The 25772-nt window shown below is 38.6% G+C and overlaps 2 protein-coding genes across 3 annotated transcripts; one reads left to right on the forward strand and one right to left on the reverse strand.

Annotated features, from left to right (window-relative positions):
• The first annotated feature begins 584 nt into the window (after positions 1-584).
• msl2a (MSL complex subunit 2a) lies at positions 585-8103 on the forward strand. Its single transcript, XM_017436433.3, has 3 exons — positions 585-1564; positions 2934-4336; positions 6419-8103. The coding sequence occupies exons 1-3, from the start codon at positions 1423-1425 to the stop codon at positions 6719-6721; spliced, it is 1848 nt and encodes a 615-aa protein (XP_017291922.1). The 5' UTR covers positions 585-1422; the 3' UTR covers positions 6722-8103.
• On the reverse strand, positions 7256-16506 carry LOC108247980 (tumor necrosis factor ligand superfamily member 10-like). 2 transcript variants are annotated; one of them, XM_017436421.3, is made up of 6 exons: positions 16209-16506; positions 14588-14731; positions 13203-13245; positions 12972-13088; positions 10530-10762; positions 7256-10415 (listed from the first exon to the last, which is right to left on the reverse strand). In XM_017436421.3, exons 1-6 carry the CDS (start codon positions 16320-16322, stop codon positions 10206-10208), a joined length of 861 nt encoding a protein of 286 aa, XP_017291910.1. In that variant the 5' UTR covers positions 16323-16506; the 3' UTR covers positions 7256-10205. The 2 variants fall into 2 exon arrangements, with proteins under 2 accessions (XP_017291910.1, XP_017291909.1); XM_017436420.3 differs by having other exon boundaries at positions 13203-13248; positions 16209-16503.
• Between the last annotated feature and the right edge of the window lie 9266 nt (positions 16507-25772).

The raw sequence follows: 25772 nt of genomic DNA on the forward strand, positions 1-25772 counted from the left end.
CATCAAGTAACTTTATGGCTTTTATATTGAGTGCTATCTGTACTGATGATTTAAAAAACTGTTTTTTTAAGTCATAATTTTTATACTTTCTCATAACTATATCCTAGTCATTTCAAACTACAATTCTGTGTTTATAAAATTATGAGATTGTATCTCAAAATTGTGATTTGTCATTTAATTTGTTATCTCATAATTATGACTTAATTTCTCCTATTTATCAAATGATTAATTATTGGAATTAAAAATTACCATGTTATATTTATGAAATATATTTTCATATTCATAAGAAAACTAGATCAAATTTCTTAGACAGTAACTTATGATTATGATTTCTGGATATCTAGATTTCTTTTCCCCATCAAAGTAGAAAGAATAAGTTTTCAGAATTTTGCCCCTTTTGACAGTAAAAGAACATGAACGAAGACAGGAGCAAAGAACTGACCACAACAAAAGACAGTTAATAAATATATCAGTATACAACCTATCTATGGTCACAACTGAAAGATTTAAAAAAGAATAAACCTGTGGAACGCTGCTGTAACCACGGTAACTAGGCGAAATCTCGCGTGACTACCATTACTATCGAGAGATTGTTGTGAGGAAAAGTGGAAAACCGAATGATTGATGCACATGTAAAACGGCAAGTTAGCTATGTTTCGGTCACTGCTCGCTAAGCATGATAGGAAAACACGTGGGAAAGGAAAGATTTTGGATTGTGGTTTGCGTTTTGCCCCTCTAACTGGGGTATAAGGCGGTCCGAGTAGGTTAGAGATACGGTTTATTCTGCGATAGCTAATGTGGCTAGAAATGCTAACGCTAGCGTGTTAGCTTTGTTTACATCAAGTGCGCGCCTGTTAGGCAATTTTAAAGCAAGCAGTTTTGTGATCCTAGCAGAAGCTCTGCTTTCGATTGATCACCAATACGGAAAAAAAGAGTTAGGTTGTTTATTAGCTCTATGTCTATTTTCGATCATTTCTTATGTGAAACATTTGGTTGATTATTAAGCTAACTTTAGCTCCATGAAGCTAACATTTTGATCATCATGGCTTACTCAGTTAATTTTTTATCCCATCTCCAGCGTCAGGGATGTGCGTTTTGTCATATATTTTGTAACTGATAGGCTTTTAAATTGTATTTCGAAAGAGCTGGATAAAAAGCAACTAACTCACATCGGGAATGCTAACTTGAGGTAGTCCCTGCTGAGCTAGCTAACGTTGTGTGCGTTATTATTGACACCGCTTCATTGTGGTCGTTATCTCGTATTGTGTCAATAATTCATCACATTTCATTTCGCGTCAACATACTACAGTGATTATTTTTGCATCACAAAGCCCCGTTTATTTCGTCCATCCTCACGAAAGTTGATTTTGTGCTGCGTTCGGCTGGATTTAGCTCCCGGACAGTGTTTTTCCTGAAGCTGCTATGAATCCTGTGAATGCAACCGCTCTTTATGTGTCTGCCAGCCGGGCCGTGCTGCAGTGCGACCCGCGGCAGCCTCAGACTTTTGCAGAGATGTACAAGCAGCTACCCTTTTTCCGACAGACCCTTGCTTGTCTCGTTTGTGGTAAGCATCATGAAAATATGTAGAAGAGCACACATTCAGTGTTGTTTTGTGTAGCCTCATCCCTGGTTTCTTTGAATAAATTCGGTTGGGTTTTAAATGCAAGTATTCCAGTCTCTAATCACATACTGATTATTCATTTCGAGTGAAATATCTGTGGGCGTGCATCAGTTTGGAACAGCTTACACAATTTATCGCGTATACAACTGTGGTCTCCTTAGCAACCGAGGCTGTCCTCTTGACAAGACAGATAACTCCTCTGTTGTTCTCACTGCAGAACCATGTGGTTCCTATTCATGCTTTATTTACTTGCTAATGCTAACGCAGCTTATATTAGATGACAAGCAGTTCTCAAAAATACAACATTTGTGACATAATAAGTCAGTTTGTGACAGTTCTTATTTATTTATTTGTGCTTTTTATGGAAATATCCAGTCTGTTTTGCTGATTTAGTGATGTAACAAATTAATATTTTTTTACAAATAAAGTGATTAAAGTAGCTAAAGTAGTTTCTGCTCATGTTAAGAAATTAGAACAGGAAAATAAATGTTATAAATGTAAACTCTAAGGAATAGAATAGGACATTTAAAGCTACTCATTGCAGAGTATGAAATCAAACATAAAAATGTTTTTCCAGAACAGTATCAAATTGTGCAGTTTGAAGGAGTTTATTCCAGTAGTTTCACAGATACATTAATGTGTAATTCTGAAATATGAGTTAGACCAGTTGGTTTAACTTTTCAAACTAACCTTTTTTTATCTGCATACTTTACTCAACAAATCTGAGCGTAAATATGTATAAATACATTTATTGTCAGGCTGCCTGTTCCAAATGGCTCTTCCATGGATGTCGCCATTCTTGACCTAATTTAACAGTTACCCACTTTGGCTGTTTCTGTAGATAAATGAAGGCATGTGGTAGTTGAAAGCCATTCAGAAATTTTGCTTAAAAACTTTTAATTTAAGGACATATTAACCATCAATATAAAAAGAAAATGTGCCGATTTTAGTTCTTATTCTTAAATTAGATTTTTACTAGTTTTCGTGTCTTCATTAAAATGAATGAACCTATATGTATGCGTCTGAAGGGAGACGAGTGAATACTTTTGTCAATATAGTGTATATCAGTTAAGTGAGACATTTGATTGTTTAAAGATGTTTTCACAAGCACAAATCTGTCATTTATAATTGTCAAATTGAGTGTTAATAACAATAATAACGCTGAAGTTCTATTTATAAACTTAATTTTTCTGTATTTCTCTTTTTCTGTAAAGCTCTGCCCTTATGGTATTGATACCATTAGCATAGCTGTTAGACTGTATCGTAACCACTATGCATTTTTGAAAGTCAGTTCTTTTTGTTTCTGGTTTAGGAAAACTACTCCAAGATCCTATTTCCCCAACACACTCAGAGTGTCAGCATTATGTCTGCTTGGGCTGTAAAGGCCAGAAAATGAAGATCAGGCTGTCATGCAGTCGCTGTAAGGACTATTCCTGTTTCCAGGAGAATAAACAGCTTTCTCTACTGGTGCAGTGCTACAGAAAGCTCTGCCTCTATGTAACTCAATCACCACTGCTTCAGTCAATCAGCAGCCATGTAGGCGGGTCTCCAGAGGTTATGGCCTTGCTCGAAGAGGTGCTAATGTCACACAAAGAGGGGACAGAGACAAATGACCCTAGCTGGCTTCAAGAAGATGTGAATCTGTCTGTTCCTGAGTCTCTTACCCCCACAGAGGCACCACCTGTTCCCATGGAGCTCTCAGCTGTTCCCCAGAGCTCCTCCTCAGACCCTCCATGTTTCAATGGACCCCAGGAATGCAATGGAGAAGCATTGGAGGATCTTGATCCATCTTCCCCTGAGCTGGAAGTATGTGAACTGGTGGAGGAGCAGCAACATGCAGGCTTAGCTGTGTCTGATACTGCTTGTGGTAGTTTGGAACTGAGTCTGACCACGGGACCTTTAACTCCATCTCCAGGCAATGTGTGCTCACTCAGGGATGCAGAATCTTGTAACAGGGAGCTGGAGGAAGGAGAGGTGTTGCTCCTCAGCGTAGAAGAGGTCTTACAGACATTGGATCCCCTTCAGCCTGGACGAGACTCTCTTCATTCACAGCCAGAAAGGATACACACACACATAGCCACGGACAGAGCAAACACTCATATGTACTTGCAGCTGGATGCAGCTCACAACTACACACAGATTCAAACTGGCAGGACTAACACAGTGGCAGGTCATGGTGCTCACACACAAGCATCTTCCTTCGAGCCTTCAGCAGCCTCCAAGCCCCCACCAATTCGCCTTAACCGCAAGCGATCCCGGTCAGAGAGTGACCGGGAACAGGTGAAACCCCTCCCCATTGTCTCCATCCTGCAGGGCTCATCATATTTACACACTCCAACCTCCCCCCCCACACTGCACACAAAACTACCTACATCTTCCATAACTGTGCCGGCACACACATACTCCTCACTTCCCAACGGTGTGCTCCCCAAGCCCAGTCGTCCTGCACAGAACCACAGTAAAAGTGCCAGGAAGCATGCGGAGCAAAGCCCCAAGAAGCCCAATGCCAAAGCCCGCAGTGGTGGAGGGTCAAAGACCAAGGACCGAAGTAAAGATCAGCGCTTGCTATCAGGCTGCTTGCTGCCCTCACCTCCTGTTAGGCCTCCATACAAGAAGCCAGTGGAGAAGAAGGGCTGTAAATGTGGCAGGGCCACTCAGAACCCATCAGTTTTGACCTGCAGGGGGCAGCGCTGTCCTTGTTACTCAAACCGCAAGGTGAGACCATCACTGTTCATGAAAAACGTTTTAGTACAAACTAACTGTGAGTATTTAACACTTTATTTACCTACACTATATTGCAATTATGTGATTGTGTGCAATTTTGCAGTGTCAATGCTGAGTCCTGAAAATTTCTGAAGAAGCTGAAATAATTTTTTTGAGCTAAAAAAAAGAACTCTAGCTATAAGAAACAAACTGCAATCTAAAAGCTAAAAAGAGCAGAATAAAAGGTAAAAGAAGCAGAAAAGCTAAAATTATCAAAACACTGACTAAAAGATAAAAGGAGCAAAAGGATAGCTAAAACTAAAGTAGAAAAGGAATAGTTATTATCTGAAAACAGAAATAGGGCAATAATGCCGAAGCAGATCTCACAGAGAACTAGAGAAATTGCATTTACTGCAAAAATGCAACGTTAATGCTTATTGCTGAATGATTTGACTGAAAGCTGCTAAAGAAGCTTAAACTTTGCTGAAATTATTTAATAGCTCAAATGTCAATGCAAGTTGAATTTGAATAGTTAAAGTTGTACCAGAGAATAGTTGAAGTGTTGCTAAAATATGTTGATAAAGCTAAATTTGTGCTAAACAATAGTTGAAAGGAGCAGAGAAAAGTTGAAACAAGTGCCAGAAGTAGTGAAATACTATAAATATACAGGAAAATGCTAGTTATGGGCCAGAGGTTGACAAATGCTAGCAAAATGCAGGAAAGCGCTAGCTATGAAGGAAAAGTAGCAAAATGTTAGCTGAAAGATGAAAATTACAAGATACGACCTAAAAGTAGCAAAAATGCTAGCAAGGACATACCCATGAGATGTGTAGCTGTGCAGTTTGATATCTCCACGTTACATGGTTGCAGAGTCTCCTATGAATTTGACCTTGAAATCCATAGGGTTGATGATTAACCCATGAGGTGTCCAGCTGTGAAGTTTGATCTTCCTATTTACACAGTTGCAGAATTAGAGCCTGCGTCACCTGTGACCTTCGACCTTGTCTCCTGGAACTCCTAAGAGCTAATGCATGACCGATGAGGTATTAGCATTAGCAGGTTAGAATTAGCATTAGCGGAGCAAAATTTGAGCAAAACCAGGGCTGAATTAGCAATTAGTAGGGTTGTAGAGGTCGCATTAACAGGGCGATATGCTAGCCTAAAGCAGGGCAGAAATAGCTAAAACCAGGTTAGAATTAGCTTTAGTATGGAAAAAGTAGCATTAGCAAGGTAGAATTAATAAAAACAAGGGCTGAATTAGCAATTAGCACTGTTGAATTATCATTAGCAGGGCATAAGTAGCATTAGCAGGGTTGAATTAGCTAAAACCAGAGATGAATTAGCAATAGCAGAAGTAATATTAACATAAAAATGCTAAAGTAGAAAACAAAAAGCAGGTTTTAAAAGAGCTGAACAGGCTCCATTCATTTTCAATGAACAAAAAATGTCCAAAACAGCAAATTATTTCATAAAGTACAATTTGCACTGATACCAAAAGTCATAGCTGGAATGTCATTAATCAGCTGAACGGTTTGATATACGAATTGTTGAAATAGCACAAAAATTGCAGAACGAGTTAAATGAAAAAAATGTATGGAATAGTTAAAGTAACAATAATTCAGTTAAATTCAATTCAGCTTATTCATATAGCGCTAGGTCACATCAAAAGTCATATCAGGGCACTGTACAAAAACATTCACATACACTATCAAAAGCCAATTAGTAAAAGTTATCTATGGGAGCCAGCAGATTGTTGAATCTTCACTTCATTGCATTCTCCCATGATGAGTTGCACATAGGCAACAGTGGAAAGGAAATAATAAAAAGAAACAGGAAAATATGTGAATGCTTTATAAGCAATGGTTTTGAAGGACTCGAAAAGATCTCAATGTATTGATATGGGGGCCAGAATTTACCATCAAATTACCACTAAAATCAGTGCAAGTCAATTTTCTGATGTTTTACATGAAGGGGATTAAGACTGTTTTGCATTCTGTGCAACATTGTGGTGAAATTTAGACAAAAAATTCACAATTTGCATGTTTTTTTGCTAAATTCATGCAGGGTAATGTTGTCCTCTCACATCCTTCTCAGGCATGCTTGGATTGTATCTGTCGAGGTTGCCAGAACTCCTACATGGCCAATGGTGAGAAGAAACTTGAGGCTTTTGCTGTGCCAGAGAAGGCCTTAGAGCAGACACGACTCACGCTTGGCATCAATTTGACCAGCTTCACAGCAGCCGCGGCACTCCGCAATCCGGCAACCACCAGCATCCGCAGTAACACCCTCCTTAATGTCGCCACAGCAACAGGGACTCCCGTGACCACGGCCTTCCTGTCCCCCAGTCCTCCACAGGATCCCAACTATGAAGACAGCCTGGAGCTGCTGATTGGATGAGTGATTTGAATGTGACAGCTGATCATCATGTCTGTGGGACAACCTGCACCCCTTCCTTCATGGGGGAGGGAATGTACGGCAGCTATGGATCTATCTTGTTCTTTAACCTGCTCTTCTTTCTTGGAAAATGCTGAGTAGTAAGACTAGCATGGCTGTGCCAAAGCCTCTTGTATTGTGCCTGTGTGCCAGTGTGTTGTGCTGCCAGTCTGTAGTTCCCTCATTTCAAGGATGTTCTGTACTCGAGAGGTGCTTTTTATGTTCATAGATGACTAAGATACTGTAAGTGGCAATAGAAACCCATAACAGGTTATTCAAGTATGTGTATGCTTGTGTGGATATTATTTCTTCACATTTGGTGCAAAATGTTGGTTCAGCCTTGCCATATCAAGGTTGCAGCATTTTTCCAGCTCGGGTGTTACTCCCTTTTTATAAGAAACACATTACTGGTATCAGGACAGTCATTATTAATTTTTAACATGTTCACATTTTAATTGCAAATGGTTCATTTGATTAATCTGCCTTTTCTGACTGTAATCCGTTCAGTCTGAGCACTGTCAGCTGTTTATGAACTTGACTGATGCAGGTGTTGTACCTGCAGAAAGATAATGTCAGAACCTGTCTGGCTCTACGGTTTGAGTATGTGTCAGATTAACTCTAATATCAGTGGGGAGGTTTAAGATTTATTAGTACAATAGCACCTAAAACCTCTCTTGGTCACCATAGCAACAAAGAGCCTCCCAGCTCTGGTTGTTTACACATTTATCATTACAGACTATAACCAACTGTCAAAAAAATGTTGTAGGATTGTACACAGTTATGTAAAAAAAGATAAACTGAAGCCATAGGTTGTCATAAACAAGAAAAAGATATCCTTTAACTCGAGCCCCAACCACCCACACACACATATTTGACTGATCAGAAACTTGAAGCTTATTTTTGATACCATTTCAGATTTGTTATCAGTGTCTCGTCTTATCCAATCACAACAAAGCCCTCCAATAATTCACGAGGCTTAGTATCGTCCATGTTAGTGTTTACTGTCTCAGCAGTAACTTCATGATGTTTGTCAGTCCAGTACAAGTGACCAAAAGAGACTGAATCTAGAATGGACTCTGGTTGATCACAAACACCTCGGCTCTCCACTCCTAAGTCAGGAAGTAGCCGGTGAACTAGAGTATGTTTAGCAGATATGAATTATCTTCCTCTGTGTATGTTTCAAATATGTATATTTTGTTTGGGCATTACTTGAACCTGTGTTTTTCTTTTTTTTCTTTTCTAATGTAAAACAAATTCTTGTTTGAGTGACTTGCTGAAACTTTCACTGCCATATTATGGAGACATGTAATACAACATGAATTAAAAGATAGTTTTTTACTTTTTCACCTTTGTGTCTTTTTGAGTGCATGGGGTGCTGAGTAACAGTCTGTTGGACAGTGAAGGTGAATCTTCACTGGAATACGTTAGGATTACAGTCAATGTCCATCCATGTCAATGCTGTCAATCAGCCAAATCTTGCCAGCTCATTCCTTACATAATCAATACATTAATTTAGTTGCAATTTGTTTGTCCATCTGCCTTTTGATGATTGACCACAAGTTCTCAAGGTTTGGGGAGTTTTCAGGTCATGGACCCCAATTTTTGCTGTTTTATTCTCCAAGCCAATTAGTCATCGCTTTTGCCTTAAGGTGGCATCTCACAGCATTCATAAAGAAATCTGAATGTCTCACGACTTCTGTGGGATTCTCAATTTCCTTGCATGAGTCACAGAGGTGCAATATCCTGTCACTTGAGTTTTGAACATGTTAAAAAATGTGCAAAAACCTCTCTCTCCAAATAGTTACAAAATCAACATGGGTGTCTTCAACTTGTCTCAAGAACCCATCAACCTGTCTTCATCTTTAAAGTGTACTCCAGTGGATTCAATCATAAATGTGGGGTGGCTGCAAAAGTGGGAACAAAGTGAGCTGGGACTAGTACGTTGTGAGTGGAGGTAGGCAACAAAAGAATGCAAGCCAAGAATGCAGTTTTTAAAGCGGTACACAAGAAAATGGGCAGTAATTTTCAAAAATTGGCCGCTTAAATTAATTACTGATTACTTGGTTGCAAACACTCAAAAGTTCACTGAGACTGCAATGAAAAATTCACATATTATCCTGCAGTTTTTAGTCATCAATTGGTCTCAACAGTCTGAGCCTCAGGAGGCACCACCTTTTTGTCAGGGTGATCCATCAGGCTGGGAAAGGCTTTGTTTATCACCAATCTGTTCTTGGAAAGTTGAGAAAAATTGATCTTATCATTTACCTAATCTCAGGTAAAACTGACTGAGCCTACCCACTTGACTGAGAAACAACCTCACACATGGATGGTCTCAGGATGCTTTACTGTTGGCATGACAGTCATGTGTCATGCCAATACTAAATAAATTAAAAGGGGCTGCATCAGAGAAAATGACTTTAACCCAGTCCAGACATTTGCTGGATTTTCTTGGACAGTCTAAAGACTTCTTCACAACAATTTAACCCCTCTCCTTAAAGTTCTTGATAATCTGAAAAAAGGTTAATTTAGGTGCAGCCTTAATAACAGCAATATCCTGGAGCCTATGAAGCTTCTTTTTTTTTTGCAAAGTGACAATGACTGCATGTGTTTCCTTGCAGGTAATCATGGTTAACGGAACAAGAACAAGCTTAGAGATCTCCAGGCTTTTCCTTGTCAACACTTTCACCTGCATTAATCAAAAAATCACTGAAATTATGTCAGCAGGTCCTTTTGTGACTGAAATGTGGTTGACATACGTTTTTAGGACAACTAAGTTCATTTTCATAGCAAAAAGGGACTCCATTTTTGATTGTAACATTCTTGAATATATGCAAATTGTCATCATAAAAAATGAAGCAGCAAACTTTGTGACAATTATTATTATTATTGCCATTCTCAAACCTTTCAGCCACTGGTGTATTTCCATTAAAGCCAACAGGAAATTCAACAATAAGTACAATAATAAACTTTAAAGCTCCAGTCACAATATTAAATGTGAACTCTTGACCCATGACACATTTTTATATTTTGTATGCTTCCAACAATACCTAATTACTTTGGAAAGGCATCTTGGCTCTAACTGTTTTACCTGCAGGCCACAGATATGTCACTCTGTTCAACAGAGAGCTGTCCTAGTGTTGAATATGTCTGTGGTGTGGCTCCAAACGCACCACATAACCCAGTTTTTTAAAAGTCATATACATCTGTTTCCCAGCCTGTGTGAAGTTTAGCTGCTCCTAGAATAAATAGACACAGATAGGTGGTTCTGTATTCTTGTGTTTTAAGTCCACTTAAGAGTGTTCCATTGCAGCTGCATTTGATCCCAGCTTTTACAGTTGCATGATCCATACGAAGTTCTTTAAATTTCCAGTTTTTTTTCTTTGGACAGTGACTCAACCAAAGCCTCTCACATGCTGGTGAAACTTGTCCCCATTTCAGTTAACTCCTTTTAGCCCACCAAGAAAGCCCCAAAGTAACTTGCCCTCCCGTCCATCTCCATGGAGCTGGCATTGCTGACAGTGACGAAAAGGCGGTCAGCAGGTTGGAGAAAGGCTGTGCCGGCCTGATGCAGAGAGAAGAGGTCTGGCTCCTGACCACGAGGCCAGCAGACACTCCTGGAGGATTTCATCAGCAAGATGGGTCCTGTGTAGGAGCTCATCTGAAGGCAGCAGAACAAAACACTATTAAAACCAGGATTCTTACTATATTTGCTTAACCGGATAAGCAGTTTTTTGTTTTACCATTTAAGGGGAGAACAAAAACAAAGTCTAACCTTTTTGTAGATGTACTGGATGAGTTCTGCTTCCTCATCCTCTGCTGCGTCCCCTTCAGTCTCTGTAACAGATGGAAGTCTGAAGTAGGTCTGAGCGTAGATGTAGTAGAGCCCTGCTTTGGGTACCAGCAGCTCGCCTCCTCTCAGCTCCATGTTCTGCAGGAACGACAGACCTCTCTGGCCCTCCCACGCTCTGATATGCTCTCCAAAGTACCTCTTGCTGCTCAAAGAACCTGCAGCAGCAACAAGCAGAAGGATTTACAAGCATATCTTTAGCCAGTTGCTGATCAAAGTTCATTTAGGATTGCAGGGGGCAATAAGCAGTCTTTCCTAAAATAATTAATTAAAAAGGAATGCATATCGCCTGCCACCTTTCAGGCCAGAGTTTTAAACTAAGATCCTTGCATGTTGGCAAAATCACAAAAGTGAAATGCCTTTTTTGTAAAACCTTGAAAATAATGTTATGTGCAATCTCATGAGTATGTGTTCTGAATGACTCAGCTACTACCTCACCAAATTTGAGCTCAATATTTGTAAAATTGAGTGAATTAAAGGCATTTTTGTATTGGCTACAGTGGCTTCGTCGTGGTCGCCATCTTAAATAGAGTTGACTCCAAAGGCTAACTAGAACCACTCAGAGAGTGCAAACCACCACCAAGGCCACAGTGTGATTAAAAAATAGTGTGATTTGGATCACTATCTGGATCACCACCAAAATTTAATCTATTGTTATTTTGTGACAACCCCAAGACTTCTTGAAATTTTCATCTAAATCTGTTCATTAGTTTTTTACCTGATCTTGCTAACAAACAGACAAACAAACCAACGGACACAACAGAAAAAATAACTTCCTTGGCAGAGGTAACAAAAGGGTCACATGTAGGAGCATCATGTTTTTAACAAAGGAGTTGCCTGTGTCCCCATGAACTTTGAAATCAATAGGTATCATCTTCGACTCATGAGGTGTGCAGCTGTGCAGTTTGACCTTCCTACATTACACTGTTTCATAGTTAGAGCACTAGGTCAACTGTGACACTGACCTATGACTCCATGACCTTGAAATCAATCATGATCCCCTTTGACCTAAAAGGTGTCCAGCTGTGGAGTTTAACATTCTTATATTATACAGCTGCAGAGTTAGAGCACAGGCTGATCTGTGACCTTGACTTTTGACCTTGAACTTTGACTGGATCACCACCAAAATTTAATCACTTGTTCCTTATACCATGTTTGACATTTCCTGAAAATTTCCTGAAAATCCATTCATAATGTTTTGAGTAATCTTGTGAACAAACAAACCCAACAGAAAACATAACCTCCTTGACAGAATTAATGAGTTGTAGATGGCCAGCCAATGATTACTTCCTGAGAGTTTCATTAAATTTATTCAAATGGTTAATGAGATATTTTAGTAACAGACAAACAATGTTGACAAACAGTGTTGTGAAAGATGACTTTAATCATAGATCTCGTGCAATAAGTAGCATTTGAAGTATGTGTTGTGAATGACTCTCAGCTACTACCACATCAAATTTTAATATCTGAAAAACTGAGTTATAGCAGTTTGTGTGTTAGCTAATGTTGTTTAGCTGTGGTGGCCATCTTGAATTGGATTGACTTCAAAAGTTAATCAGTTCTAAAATGATTACTTCCTGAAAGATCTATCAGTTGTAGATGTAAACAGACTGTATTGACATAGCGCCTTTCTGGCCAACCAGGCTACTCAAAGCGCTTCACAAACACAACTTGTGCCCTCATTTACCCATCCACGTTTATACAGCACTCTGCTACATCTCTACAAAGCTAATCTGAATAAATCATTCTACAGACAATCTTAACAAAATCAGTGCTTTAGACCACATTTATACACTTATGGAGCACATGGGATGCAATTAGGGGTTCAGTGTCTTGCCCAGGGACTTTGATATGTGACATATTGGTGGAATTGAACCTCCAACTTCTGTAAAAAGATGTATATGTATATTCAATGATTACGTTTTGAGAATTTAATGAAAACTGACCCAGTGCTTCATGAGATATTTTGCTGACAAACAACCAGGGTTGACCCTAATGGTTAATGCTAAAGTTTTAAGCAAAGATCTCATGAAATCTGTAGAACTCGGAATATGTGTTGTGAATGACTCTCAGCTGTTTAGCACCCTATCTGTAAAACTAACTGAATCATAGGCATTTCTGTGTTTTTGAATTCAATTGGATGTGAAGACCTTCTTTAAAATTAAATCAGGTATAGATGTACATTCACTGATTTTTTTATTGCAAATTTTAATAAAATTCATCCAGTGGTTCATGAGATATTTTGGTATGAGACACACATACACACTCTGCTTCTGTCATTTGGCAGAGAGCGCTAATAATAAATCTTTGCACAATCCACCAGTTTAAACATTATTTTTGCCAGTGGCTAAATGAAATGACTCTCACTCTCTGCTGTTGGGTCCCTGGTTGATGAGGCCACACCAGTCAAATGGGCAGCAACTTTAGGAAGAGGGACTCCACGTACCCCAGGGCCCAAGACAGGCAGCACTCCTGTCAGCTTATCTGTGTGAACCCAAACACACACAAAGAAAAAAAAAAATCTACCACTGCAGGGCATTCTTAGTGGTACAAGTCATACAGAAGCTCAGTACTATTCAATAGTAGAATTGTTCTTACTTCTCATAGTGGTGGATATCTCTCTCTGGAATCTGTCAGCAATCTTCTGATTAGAAAACACAGAAAAGGATAGGGGGAAAAGCAAGTGAATGGGCCTACAAGTTACCTATTATGCTCAAAACAATGACATTTTAAACTAATTTAATCAACATTTGGGGCTTTAGTTTTCAAATATGTCAGCTCTTTGCCCAGATATCAGTGTTGCATACAGCACCATGAAAAAGGGTTCAAACCCCTCAAACTTTTCCACATTTTGTCTCATTACAAGCAGAAACTTCAACATTTTTTACTGGGATTTTATGTGACAGACCAACATAGGTTTGTTACAGAACACTTATGATCAAACAGCCTCATGAAGACCAAATAAAGGTGGATAAAGTTGAGAAGTTTAAAGCACTGAACTTTTTGGCCTATATGCAAAACGTATGTGTGGCAGAAAACTAACCTGAATACACTATCCCTACTGTGAAACATGGTGGTGGCAGCATCATGCGGGGATACTTTTCTTCAGCTGGGAAAATTAAGCTGTTCAGAGTTGACCGAGAGTTGGATGGAGCTAAATACAGCACAGAGAACCTGTTAGAGGCTGAATAAGACTACAGACTGGAGCGGAGGTTCACCTTCCAGCAGGACAACAACTCAAAACATCCAGCCAGAGCTGGAATGGGTTAGATCAGGGGTGTCCAATCCTGGTCCTCGAGGGCCACCCTCCTGCATGTTTGCTTGTTTCCCTGCTCTAACACACCTAATTCAGAGGTTAAATTACCTCTTCATGTTCTGCAGAAGCCTGTTAATCACCCATTGATTCAAATCAGGTGTGTTGGAGTAGAGAAACAAGTAAAACATGTAGGATGGCGGCCCTCGAGGATCAGGATTGCACACCCCTGGGTTAGATCAAAGTACATTCATGAGCTAGAATGACTCAGTCAAAGTCCAGACCTAAATCTAACTGAGAATCTGCGGAAAGACTTTAAAACTGTTGCTCAGATGCTCTCCATCTGACCTGACTAAGCTGTTTTACAAAGAATATAGAAAAATTCTATATATTCTCTTTATATATATTCTCTAGATGTGCAGAACTGGAAGAGACAAACCCCAAAAGACTTGCAGTGAAACATGGTTTTATAAAGAGTCAATTCAGGGGGGCTGAATATAAATACACGTCACACGTTTTAGATTTTTGTAGTAAAAGAAAGAACGTTAAAAGTCGTGTATCCTTTTCCTTCCAATTTAAAATTATGCACTACTTTGTGTCAGTCCATCCTGACACAAAGTTTGTGTTTATCACATGACAAAATGTGGAAAAGTTCAACTGGTATGAATACTTTTTCAAGGCGCTGATAGTTATGATAGATATAATAGTTTAAACAAAGAGGAGTCCAAACCTTCTCGATGTGGTAGTAGAGTTGTTGTGTGACCTGCCAACATGGGACACCTTTTTTATCCTCAGCAGGTGAATCTTTGGACGCCAGGTGCAGCTTTGCATTAATCAGACAGGACACACTACTCCGCGAAAAATTCTCCTGCATCTGCCAATGTGCAAAAGAAGTAAGATCTTCTTTGCCTTACTTTGCAAATTGTTTTGTCTATGAAGTGACAAATAAAGAAGAGTAGTGGCCAGTAGGCAATGACATATCTAAAATACAGTTCAAAGTCTTATCATGATACAGACATTTCAGGGTTGCAGTCATTTTTACTGAGAAAAAGTTATTCCAGGCTGACATTGTTCCTGACCCTTTTATTTCAATTCAACATATTCCACTAATATAAATAAAAACAGAGAAAGCTTCTACCACACCACATTTTAGCTCAATATTTGTAAATATTTGACTGTTACAGAAAATGTTGTGCTTGCTTAGGTTAGCCGTGATGGCCAATTTGAATCAGGTTGGCTCCAAATGTTAATGAGTTTTAGATTTATAGCCACTGATTACTTCCCAAAAGTTTCATTAAAATCCATCCATGAGATACTTTGCTAACTGACAAGTAGAGTTGACTGTAAATAGTTAAAGGCAAAATTTTAAACAAATATCTACTGTAATCTGTTAGTGCTCAGAATATGTGTTGGAGGTGACACTCGGCTACAGCTACAACAGATTTTAGCTCAGTATCTGTATGAATCACTCAGGTATAGCCATTTTTGTGTTTACTAAAGTTGATCAGCTGTGGCAGCCATCTTGAACTGGGTTGACTCCAAAGGTTAATCAGTTGTTCAAGTCCATCCACTGATTACTTTCTCAGTTTCATTAAAATTTGCCTGGTGGGTAATGAGATATTTTGCTAACAGACACACAGATACATGATCTTTTGCATCATGTCCTGGGAGTGCTCCTTTTTTGTTGTTCGGGATTCTGTGCATATAGATAGAAAGAAGTTTAAAACTTTAGCTTTTAAAAAAGGTTCAAGTCAAAAGTAGGAGTTTTATATACTGGTGTGTATTTAAAAAGAAGCAGTTTTAAAAGAAGCAACAACACCACTTTTAGAATCATATCAAAACCAACATTTTTACAAGCTATTTTTAGGAGAAAAACGAAACGCTAGCCTTTAAGTCTGTAATGAAAAAGTCGTCTAAATGTTTTCAGGTGTGATTGATGGGGGTGTGGTTTTTAACAGCCAATTAAAACTAATAGCCTACCTGACTGTCAGCTTTTGCTAAGAGTTTTCTGAGTTGTCACGTACAACATAAGAGCTATAGAAATCTGAAAATGTGTTGCTTTGTGTCTCCTTTCCTCCCATTGTTTTGTTATCCACTCGCCTTTTAGTCCAGGGTGAAACGGAAATTCCTGACGCGCTTAAACGCAACGTCTCATTATTAACTTGAATGTAGGTGATAATGTCAGTAGTTAATTTTTTATATGTTTTATATTGAGACGGTTTTATGTAAAACAAACAAACAAAAAAAAAAAAACAACAACAACAAAAAAAACATATCCCTCTCCACGTGTTGTAGCGAAACTTCTAGCTGCGTCAGCTGTACTAGGAGAGCCCATTGAAATGCATGCTTACCGTGTTCAGGACTTTGTTGAAGTACATAAAACTCAGAGCAACCGCGACGGTCTGCAGGAGCACGGCTGCGAGGATGATGAGGCCAAGGCATTGCACAGAGAGAGAAATGGCCATGTTGACGTCCAGAGGAGGGAGGAATCACTTCCAGGCAAAACAAGAACAAGCTGGATCAAATACTACTGCGTTTCTGCTTGGGAAGCCTGAAGGAGTAAAGAACACAGAGCTGCAGTCTGTAGGTGGAGCAGAAAGGAAAGCTTTCAACTTCCTCAAGATGTCACTGTTATTACCCATAAACTAATGCTGCTACTTCAGGTGCTGTTGGAAACAAGAACACTTACCATCAAGTCCTACATCATTAAGTTCGTTCATAAATTTTGACCATCAAATTCGATTTAAATTAATAAATGACTTTTTTATTTTTGACAAATTGAACATAAAAATAAGACAAAAAAGAAATACTGAAAGTAAAACCAAACCTTAAAAATCTGATGAGATATTGAGAGATGTTAAAGTATGTGTTATGAACAACTCTCGGCTACTACCGCACCAAATTCCATCTCACTATAGCCGCTTTTGTATTGCCAAATATTTATGAGCTGTTGCAGGCATCTTGAGTTGGATTGACTCACAAAGGTACTTTTTGAAAGTTCCAATAAAATCTGTCTGGTCATAAAATATTTTGCTAACAGACAAACAGGGTTGAATCCAGCAGGTAATAATAAAGTTTTAAGCAAAGGTAATATGTAGTAACTAGAAAGTTCCTGGAGAAACTTTGAGGGGACTGCCATTTTGTGCATTTATACTGAATCAAGATGGCTCCAAAAGCTGATCAATTGCAGACAGGCATCATAAAGTGCTGATCTTGGACACATGAGGAGTCCAGCTGTGAAGTTTGACTTTCCTACATTACACGGTTACTGAGTTAGAGCATGCACAAATTTTGGTCTGAATTTTCACCTTGTTAGCTTTGGCGACATCTTGATTTTTTTTTTTTTAATTCAGTATGACAAGAGGCTCCATCTCAGCTAATACCATATGAAATTTTAGCTCCATATGTCTAAAAATGACTGATTTAAAACTGAAAGAAAGTTTGATGATTATAAAATGGCCTACATTGGCAATTATAGACAGGCATCATAAGAAGCTGATCCTTGACACATGAAGGTTTTAGCCGAGAGGTTTGACCTTCCTATGTTACACGACGTCTGAGTTAGAGCACGCACAAATTTTGCTCTGAATTTTTTACCCCGCTAGCTTTGGTGGCCATCTTGATATTTTTACTTAGCATTTAGTTTGCAATGGGGGTCTGTGTCAGCTACTGCCGCACCAAAATTCAGCTCAAAATGTCTTAACATGACCAAGTTAAAGTTTAAAGAAACCTAACAGTCAGTAAACATTAAATCAACTGAAAAGTGTGGCAGCCATTTTGTTTCTGTAACCTCTACTATATTAACCAGAGACTTATATACTATAGACATGACATCACATGACTTTGGATGAGCTAAAAACGCCGCCATCCTATGGAAGTAGTTCAGTTCAGCTTTTGCGCTCAGCAATACAGTAATGCCTTTGTATTGTGCTGCATTTTCCTGCAAAAATCTTTGCGGAAAATGTCCGGACAGCGTTACATTTCATCGGTAAGTGTTTTTCTTTTGATGACAAGGTTGTTTAACAAAGAGATTAGTGCCTGAGTCTAACTTTACTGCAGAAGACACATCAATATTGTACTTTACTAGTGCTAGTTTTAACGTAAAACTTTCTGTTGTATGCTTCTGTTGAGTCAAGGTCTGGCGTTTAAACATAAACACGTGTGGTATTCACCGAAAAGTTAGAATCTTCTAAAAAAGCTTGTGGAAACCATTTGTTGATCGGCAAAACATAGTTCAAACCACGAGCTGTTGAGTCGGCAAGAGAAGACGTTTGCGCCAGCGCTTAAAAAAATGGCACCAACCCAAAACACTATAACTCAGTTTACGTTATGTATACATATGACCATTGTCTTTTTTAAAGAAAAAATCTCACTGATTCGAATCAAAAACTTACACCGCAATTAAGCATTTTAAAAAAAGTTATACACTGTGCCACATGCAAGAAAATGTAGTCATTTTATAAAAGATTCCACAAAATATGCACATCCCTATTACCTTTGCTATATTATCTCTGAATCCTATTTCAAAACAGGAAGTTTTTTCAAAGCTTCTGCAAAATGGGATTCCAAATAAGTTATTTGTAGTGGTCAAAGATTTATGAAATGAACATTCAGTTGATTCAAAGTGAATTAAAAAATAATAATTTAATGACTGTTTCTGATAGGAACATTTGGCACTAAAACTAGTATCATTCTATGTATTTGTGTGTAAGTTTAACACCACATATTGTACTACTGCTGCACAACCATTCCTGCTCTTCTATTTTTTCATTACGACTAATTGTTAGTACTGCTGTAGATGCAGTGTGCAACTGTCTGCAACTGCAACAGTTGCACTGTCACAGATTACTACTCTGGTCTCATTTCCTCCTACAATGGTAACACTAAGATCCTCTTCTCACATTGGTTACTTTTTTACAAAGTCACTTCCAGCAGCAGCACAATCACAGTTAATTTTACATGCTTTGGAGCTCCTGCATGAAGTTGGACACACAGTAGTTGGTGTCACTATGGATGGTCATCCTAGCAATGTGGCAATGTGTAGGCTTCTGGGATGCATCTTACAACCAAACAATCTTCGGACTTCATTTCCTGATCCAGCAAGCAAGCGAAACATCTAAATATTCTTTGATGCCTGCCATATGGTCAAACTGACCAGAAATATGTTAGAATGTTACAGAGTAATTAACACCTCCCATGGAAAGGCATCCTGGGAATATGTGAAGGAGCTTCAAAAACTCCAGGTGAGAACCGGAAAGCACTATTTATGTCAGTAGTCCAATCGGCTAATACGAGAATAGCCAGAATATTGCTTTCCAATAATAATGTCAATATTAAAAGTGGACAAGTAACTAAATACTAATTTTGTTCTGTTACAGGATGACTGTGGACTGTGTGCTGCGAACAAGCTGAGCCACAATCATGTTCGCTTTGAAAATCAGAAGATGAAGGTTGCACTGGCCACCCAAGTGCTGAGTAATTCCACAGCTAAAGCTCTCAGGCTTGCCCATCATCTGAAAATAAAGCCATTTCAGGGAAGTGACTGCCTTGCTACTGCAAAGTTCATGGAGGTAAAATGCCTTTGTAATTAACCATGCTTAAGATAATTTTATTATGTACATAAAAATGTAGTCTTAATTTTGTGTAATTGTGTAATGTGTAATCAATGCAATTGCATACTGTCATATCATAAACATTTTTTGTTTGTGCTTTTAGGAGGTAGATGCCCTGTTTGACATCTTCAACTCACAAAATCTACACTGCAGTGGCTTCAAACGTCCAATATGTGAAAGCAACTGGTCCAAAGTTGCTGAAAAACGTCAGTCGGTGAAACACTACCTCTACGCATTGAAGAGTCTGGATAGAACACCCATTCATTCAACTCGAAGGTAATACAATAACTCACTATGATTTTCATTGTTCGTTGTTAAGTGAATCCTTGTTGTTTACTAAACAAACATAACCTGACTATGTCATGTTTTACACTTACAGGTACTTGAGTGTGCTTGGCTTCCTTGTCAACATCGAAAGTTTGACAAGATTGGTTCCAGATGTTCTTGCCAATCAAACTTTCTTGTTGACTTATAAGTTGATTCAAGACCATTTGGAGCTGTTCTTCAGCGCGGTGCGCAGAGCTGGTAAGAACTCGTTTGATTCACACCTGTTATTACATTGCAGGTTTTTAAATTGTAAAAACCTGCAATCTTGATGTTTATGTAGTAACATGTTTCATCAATGCAACTATGCTGTCATTATGAGGGTGGTTTTAACAACAACCCCAGTTGTCTTCAGTTCATGGCCATCTACCGTAAGCTGATTGTGCACAGCGGAGTGTTACCCAGTGCGAGTGGAAACGTGGCCATCATGGACAGCACACAATGTCTTAAAGTCTCTGAAGTCGGGCATCGTGAGGCGGCAGAGTCGCCGTTTAACAACAACAACTTGGACCACACATACTGCACGTGGATCTCAACAAAACATGCTATGTTTGTGTCAAACATTGTCACCTATATTGCAGGGTTGGTTGTGCGTCGGATCATGTCTGCTGTATGTTGTGATGTCTGCAAAGCATCTTTAGTGTCAGCTGCTGTTCAACCATGTCATGAGGAGTTGTATCAGTTGTTAGAGTTGAAAAACGAAGGGGGGCTTGTCACACCATCACAAGGTGTAGTCTACATCCTCACAGCAGCAGAGAAAGGTATCAGGCTGTTCATGAGCACTGCGTCAGCAAAGAACATCTGTTCTGTAAATAAAGTAACAATGTATGTGAAGAATAAATGTGGGGACATTGATCCACTTTGCCTAGGAAAACACATAACAGAGTCTCAATATGGAATAGATAAGCATTACTTTGACATCATCAAAGTCTTGGTTGCCTGTTATTACACCATCAGGCGGAAACATGACGGACGTTTACACTCCTCTCATCTGAAAAAAAGAGTCTGTACGACAAAAACTGACCAAGGTTATACTTTTCAAAGGCCAGTAACTGCTTTCTGGGAATGTAATATGATCAGGCAATTTTAAATTTGGTGTCTTAAAATACACTAATGCATTTGCCAGATATCTGTACTTGCTTTTATTTCTGAAAAGCGTGTGACTTCTAACTTTTTAATTAAAAAAAGTGTTGTTTTTATTATTTTTATTGTTATTATTATTATTATTTTTATTTTTTGATCATTTATGGAATTTTTTTTCTTTCTAGTATACAGTCTGTATGAAAAATTATTGGTTTATGCCATTTTGCTTATACCCTTGCTGATTTCACTACTGTTGTTGTGATTGTAAATAAATAGTTCTGCATTTACGTTTCTGTTAAATTTATGGTTTTTATTATTTTAATTAAAATAACAGTGAGTATTTGTGACATTGTATGATAAAGTACATGCACAATTGGGCTCCTCTTACCCACTTAAAAAAAATTATTTCGTTAGTCTTCAGCATTGTTTACAAAGCCCTGTGCCTTTAAGAATACTTTAATAAGATGGCACCGCTTTCGCCGCACATTTGCACGAGCCTTTAAAGCGGCGTGTCATGTCTGTAATATATACGTCATTAATATTAACAAATGGTTTGTCTGCCTACTCTGCCTGGTAAGAGCCTCAACCAATCAGAAGACAGCTGTTTTTTGTCAGTTGGTGCTTTAACTGCCAATTCATCTGTCTCACAGACATGACAAAGTCTGAGGAGTACATGTCAAACAAACGGTTACTGTGCCAAAAGTATAAGGCGTATTGAAAAAATTCTTGGGACTGTGAGTGAAAGGAGAGATTGGTTTTCATTGCTTTGAAATTTCACATTTCTAGTGCTTTATGTCCGAGACGTGATAAGTTAAAAACATCCCTCAAACCAACCCCAGAAAAGAATATGTGGGACAAAATGAAGATCTCGATGGGTCACTCTGCCTTCTGGGGCTATTTGAGACAGTACTATGAAACCTACAGTAAAAGTAGACACATTGCCTGAAAGAAAATAAAAATGCCTATGTTTTGATATATAATTTGTGTATGACTCCTAAAAGATGGGGACGTAGGAGCAGGAGTTTGTTCGCTAAGAAAACGTGTTGTGGTCAGACTGCTGCTCACTATAGATCATGTGAGTTCCACTCATTGGTTTCCATTGGTTTTAATGGTGTCGTTTTTTGCGAATTACGTCGCCATGGTAACTCGAAACACCAATAAAAGTAAGAGCACACATCCCGAGACCAAGGCAATTGTTTTGATATAACTTTTATATGTGTACGTTGCTCTTTTTGGGCCGCATTTAAGTTTGTGGAAGAATAAAAACTATATAAAATATAAATACAGAGACACTTTTAGAGGTGGTGAGGTAACTGGTCTGCATCTGTGCCATCAGGCGATGGGGCCTGAGCTCCCATTTTGAGACACTGTCTTCAGCTACAATCCCTTCTTAGGAAGTGAATCGTGGGCTCTTACGCTCTCGTTGTCGAAAAGCAACTGCACAAAGACGAATAGGGAAAGTTATCTGTTGCACGTCTGAAGACCCCAGCTTATGACCATATAGGGAATTGAATGTACTTAAATCCATACTGTTCAGGTCCGTCCCAGTGGGACGTGGGTGTCTTTTTACTCTAACTGGGTGTGGTAAAGGTTAATAAAAACAAGCAGCCCCAGAGAAACGGGGGATCTTTACAGATTGGGCCAGAGGTCCCGATTCGGCACAGACTCTGTTATTTTGAATAAACTCTCACTGTTCAAGAATAACTTATGTCTGTAAAGTCATTTCTTTTGATCAGTACATCGTTGCTGCAATTATGAAGACCCAGAAGAACGTCCACCTTTTGAAGACACTTCAGTGGATAACAATAGGTGGCTGCCATTGGAATGTATAGGAAGCTTCAGTGCTTCCTATGCATTCTTTTGGCAGTCCCCAATTAGTGTGTTGTGAATGGCTCTCAGCTACTACCCTACCAAATTTTAGCTAAATGTGTGTAAAGTTGATTGAGTCGTAGCCATTTTATATTTTTTAAAAGTTAGTTGACTGTGACAGTCATCTAGAATCGGATTGACTCCAACAGTTAATCAGTTAGGTATAAATCCACTGTTTACTTTCTGCAACTTTCATTAAAATTTGTCCGGTGGCTCATGAGATATCTTGGTAACAGACAGAGCTGACTGCAAATAGGTAATGGTAAAATTTTAAACGCATATCTTGTGCAGTCTGTTAGTGCTCAGAATATATGTTGGGGGATCGGTGAATCAGTCTCAGCTCCTACCCCACCATAATTTTGCCTAATATTTGTACAATTTTCTGAATTATAGCCAGTTTTGTGTTGCCTGTTGTTGATGAACTGTGGTACCCATCTCGAATCAGGTTGACTCCAAAAGTTAATCAGTTGTAGGTGTACATCCAAAAATAACTGTCTGCGAGTTTCATTTAAATTTGTCTGGTGGTTCATGACGTATCTTGGTAATAGACAGACATGTGAACACATACACACAGAAACCAGTAGTGAGCAATAAAACAGAAGTGTATAAAAGTAGAACGTGTCCTACGATTCACACCTAAAGAGGTCCTATGTCTTGTGTTAGAGCTGTCGTAGTTGACTTAGTGCAGCTTGTACATTATATACAGGTGTTTTTTTTTTTACAGCTGGAGTAGATTTGGTTCTGCCCATCTGCAGAAAATAGAAGCCATGTTTAGCTGTCAGTGTAGAGCAGGTAATATGTAGCTCTAAAGTATCTAAAATAATGATGTAAACTTTCTTTTCCTCTCCTTCCTCCCTTTGTGAGGGGATTTAACTAAATGTACTTTCATCATCACCCAATGACCTGTGATTGTTCTGGCTTCAGCTTGGCCCAGTGTTGTTTGCCACACGGGAGTCATTCAGTTCGCAGAACTCAACCTGGAGTGATTCCTGGGCTTTCATTCCTACACCTTTAAACTCTGCTTCATTGTTGGTGCAAGGAAGAAATCCAGCTCCAGGATGTGGATGGCCTACTCAACTATCAAAATGTGTGTTAAAGCACTCCAAACACATTTGCATCAGCATACCCAGTCTTAATGTTCACACAGAGCTGCATAAAGGTCTGCAGATTTATCTGAAAATGTACTCTTCCTTTTGAAGTACAGTCATAGAAAAAACAAAGTCCACCCTCTTCCAGTTCCAGTGTTTTACATATCAGGATACAGTAACATTGAGTGAAACTGCAATTTTTGTGAAGATGCAGTGTGAATGCTAAACTGAGTGACATTGCTAAGAAGCTGAAACTGAGTTGTTAAAGTTAAAACAAAGAGAACAAAAGATAAAAAAGAACAAAAATTTTGATGAAATCAGAAAGGAGCAAAACAGTAGCTGTAAGTAAAAGTTAACTGGTAGCTAAAAGCTAAAATCATCAATTCAGTAGCTAAAAGGAACAAGTACATAGTTCAAAATTAAAATGAGCAAATTCATATATAAAAGTTAAAGTTGTCAATACTGCAACTATAAGCTGAAATTAGCAAAACAACTGAAAGTTAAAGTTAGTAAAATGATAACTTAAAAGCTAAAGTTTGCAAAAATGTAACTAAAAAGTTAGGAAGTATGATGGGGCAATTTTTTCAACAGTCTTAGAGAGATCTAAATGTCTTTGTATAGTATTTTTTTTGTAAATTATGTTGAATAATCCAAAATGTTTCAAAGTTACAATTGCTAAGTCATAGCACACTGTTCCAAACCATGCCAAAAATTTTGATATATGAATAGATAAAATAAAGTATGCAGAAATAGACTGAATGCAAAAAGGTTTCATAAACTATAATCAGGAAACCAATTATATGAATGCTGAGTCAGTATGCATACAATGATCTAGTGATTGACAGGTTCTAGGATGGTTCAAATCTAACCTCATCACCTCATGTCATTATTTATTAAACAACATTTTTTAAAAAAGTCCACTGCTTTCATGGGATTAAAAAGGTTCAGTAGCAGCCAGATGGTACTGATCAACAGTATTGATTAACTTATCATCATCAGTGGGAACACCTCTATAAAAGCAGGAGTTTGTCAGTTTGCTGCATACAGGTGTGTGTTAACACACAAGATGGAAAGACATCAGCAATGACTTTAGAGAAGCAGCTGTTGCTGTTTATCAATCTGGGAAGGGTTAAAGGTCATTTCCAAAATCTTTAGAATCTATCATTCTACAGAGAAAGATTATTTACAAGTGGAAAACATTTAAGACAGCTGCCAGTCTTCCTAGGAGTGCATGCGCCAGCAAATTCACCCCAAGGTCTACAGACCTCAGTTGGCAAGTTAAAGGTCATGACAGGATAATTAAAAAAGACTGAATAAGTGTGGCTTGTTTAGAAGGGTTGCAGGAGAAAATCTCTTCTCTCTAAAAGAACATAACATGGCAGCACAATTTCAGTTTGTAAAGTTTTATCTGAATGAACCACAAAACCACTGGAACAATGTCCTTTGGACATATGAGACACATCAGATGCAACTCAAACACAGCATAGCAGCACAAACACCTCATACCAACTGTCAAGCATGGTGTTGGAGAGCTCATGATTTGGGCTCCTTGAGCTCATTAAGTAGACCAAAGGATTCCTAAATCAAATGGGCCATCTGTCTCACAGCTGAATCTTGGACCAAACTGACTCTGGATGCAACAGAACAATGATCCAAAACACAGAAGCAAGTCTACAACAGAATGATGGACAAAGAAAAGAATCAATGTGAAATGGTCCAGTCAAAGTCCAGACCTCAACCTGACTCTGACTGAATGCTGTGGTGAGATCTTAAAAGAGCTGTGCAGAAAAAAATGTCTGCAAACCTCAATAAACTGAAGCAAAGATGAAAAAAAGACTGGGCCAAAATTCCTTCACAACCATGTGAAAGACTGATAAGTCCTACAGAAAACAACTTCTGCGAGTTACTGCTGCTGAAAGAGGGTTCCACAAGCTGCTGG

Source organism: Kryptolebias marmoratus, linkage group LG10 (genome assembly GCF_001649575.2).
Source record: "Kryptolebias marmoratus isolate JLee-2015 linkage group LG10, ASM164957v2, whole genome shotgun sequence".
In the NCBI taxonomy this organism is placed as follows: Eukaryota; Metazoa; Chordata; class Actinopteri; order Cyprinodontiformes; family Rivulidae; genus Kryptolebias; species Kryptolebias marmoratus.

Bases quoted from the DNA above. Each gene is read 5' to 3' on its own strand.
- LOC108247980 (XM_017436420.3), bottom strand. From the start codon at position 16,322: ATGGCCATTTCTCTCTCTGTGCAATGCCTTGGCCTCATCATCCTCGCA. The intron at 14,732-16,208 runs GTAAGCATGCAT...GCACATTGGCAG, and splicing joins TCAACAAAGTCCTGAACACG to ATGCAGGAGAATTTTTCGCG. The intron at 10,763-12,971 runs GTGAGAGTCATT...TTGCTGCTGCAG, and splicing joins CAGGGACCCAACAGCAGAGA to GTTCTTTGAGCAGCAAGAGG.
- msl2a (XM_017436433.3), top strand. From the start codon at position 1,423: ATGAATCCTGTGAATGCAACCGCTCTTTATGTGTCTGCCAGCCGGGCC. The intron at 1,565-2,933 runs GTAAGCATCATG...TTTCTGGTTTAG, and splicing joins CCTTGCTTGTCTCGTTTGTG to GAAAACTACTCCAAGATCCT. The intron at 4,337-6,418 runs GTGAGACCATCA...CATCCTTCTCAG, and splicing joins CTTGTTACTCAAACCGCAAG to GCATGCTTGGATTGTATCTG.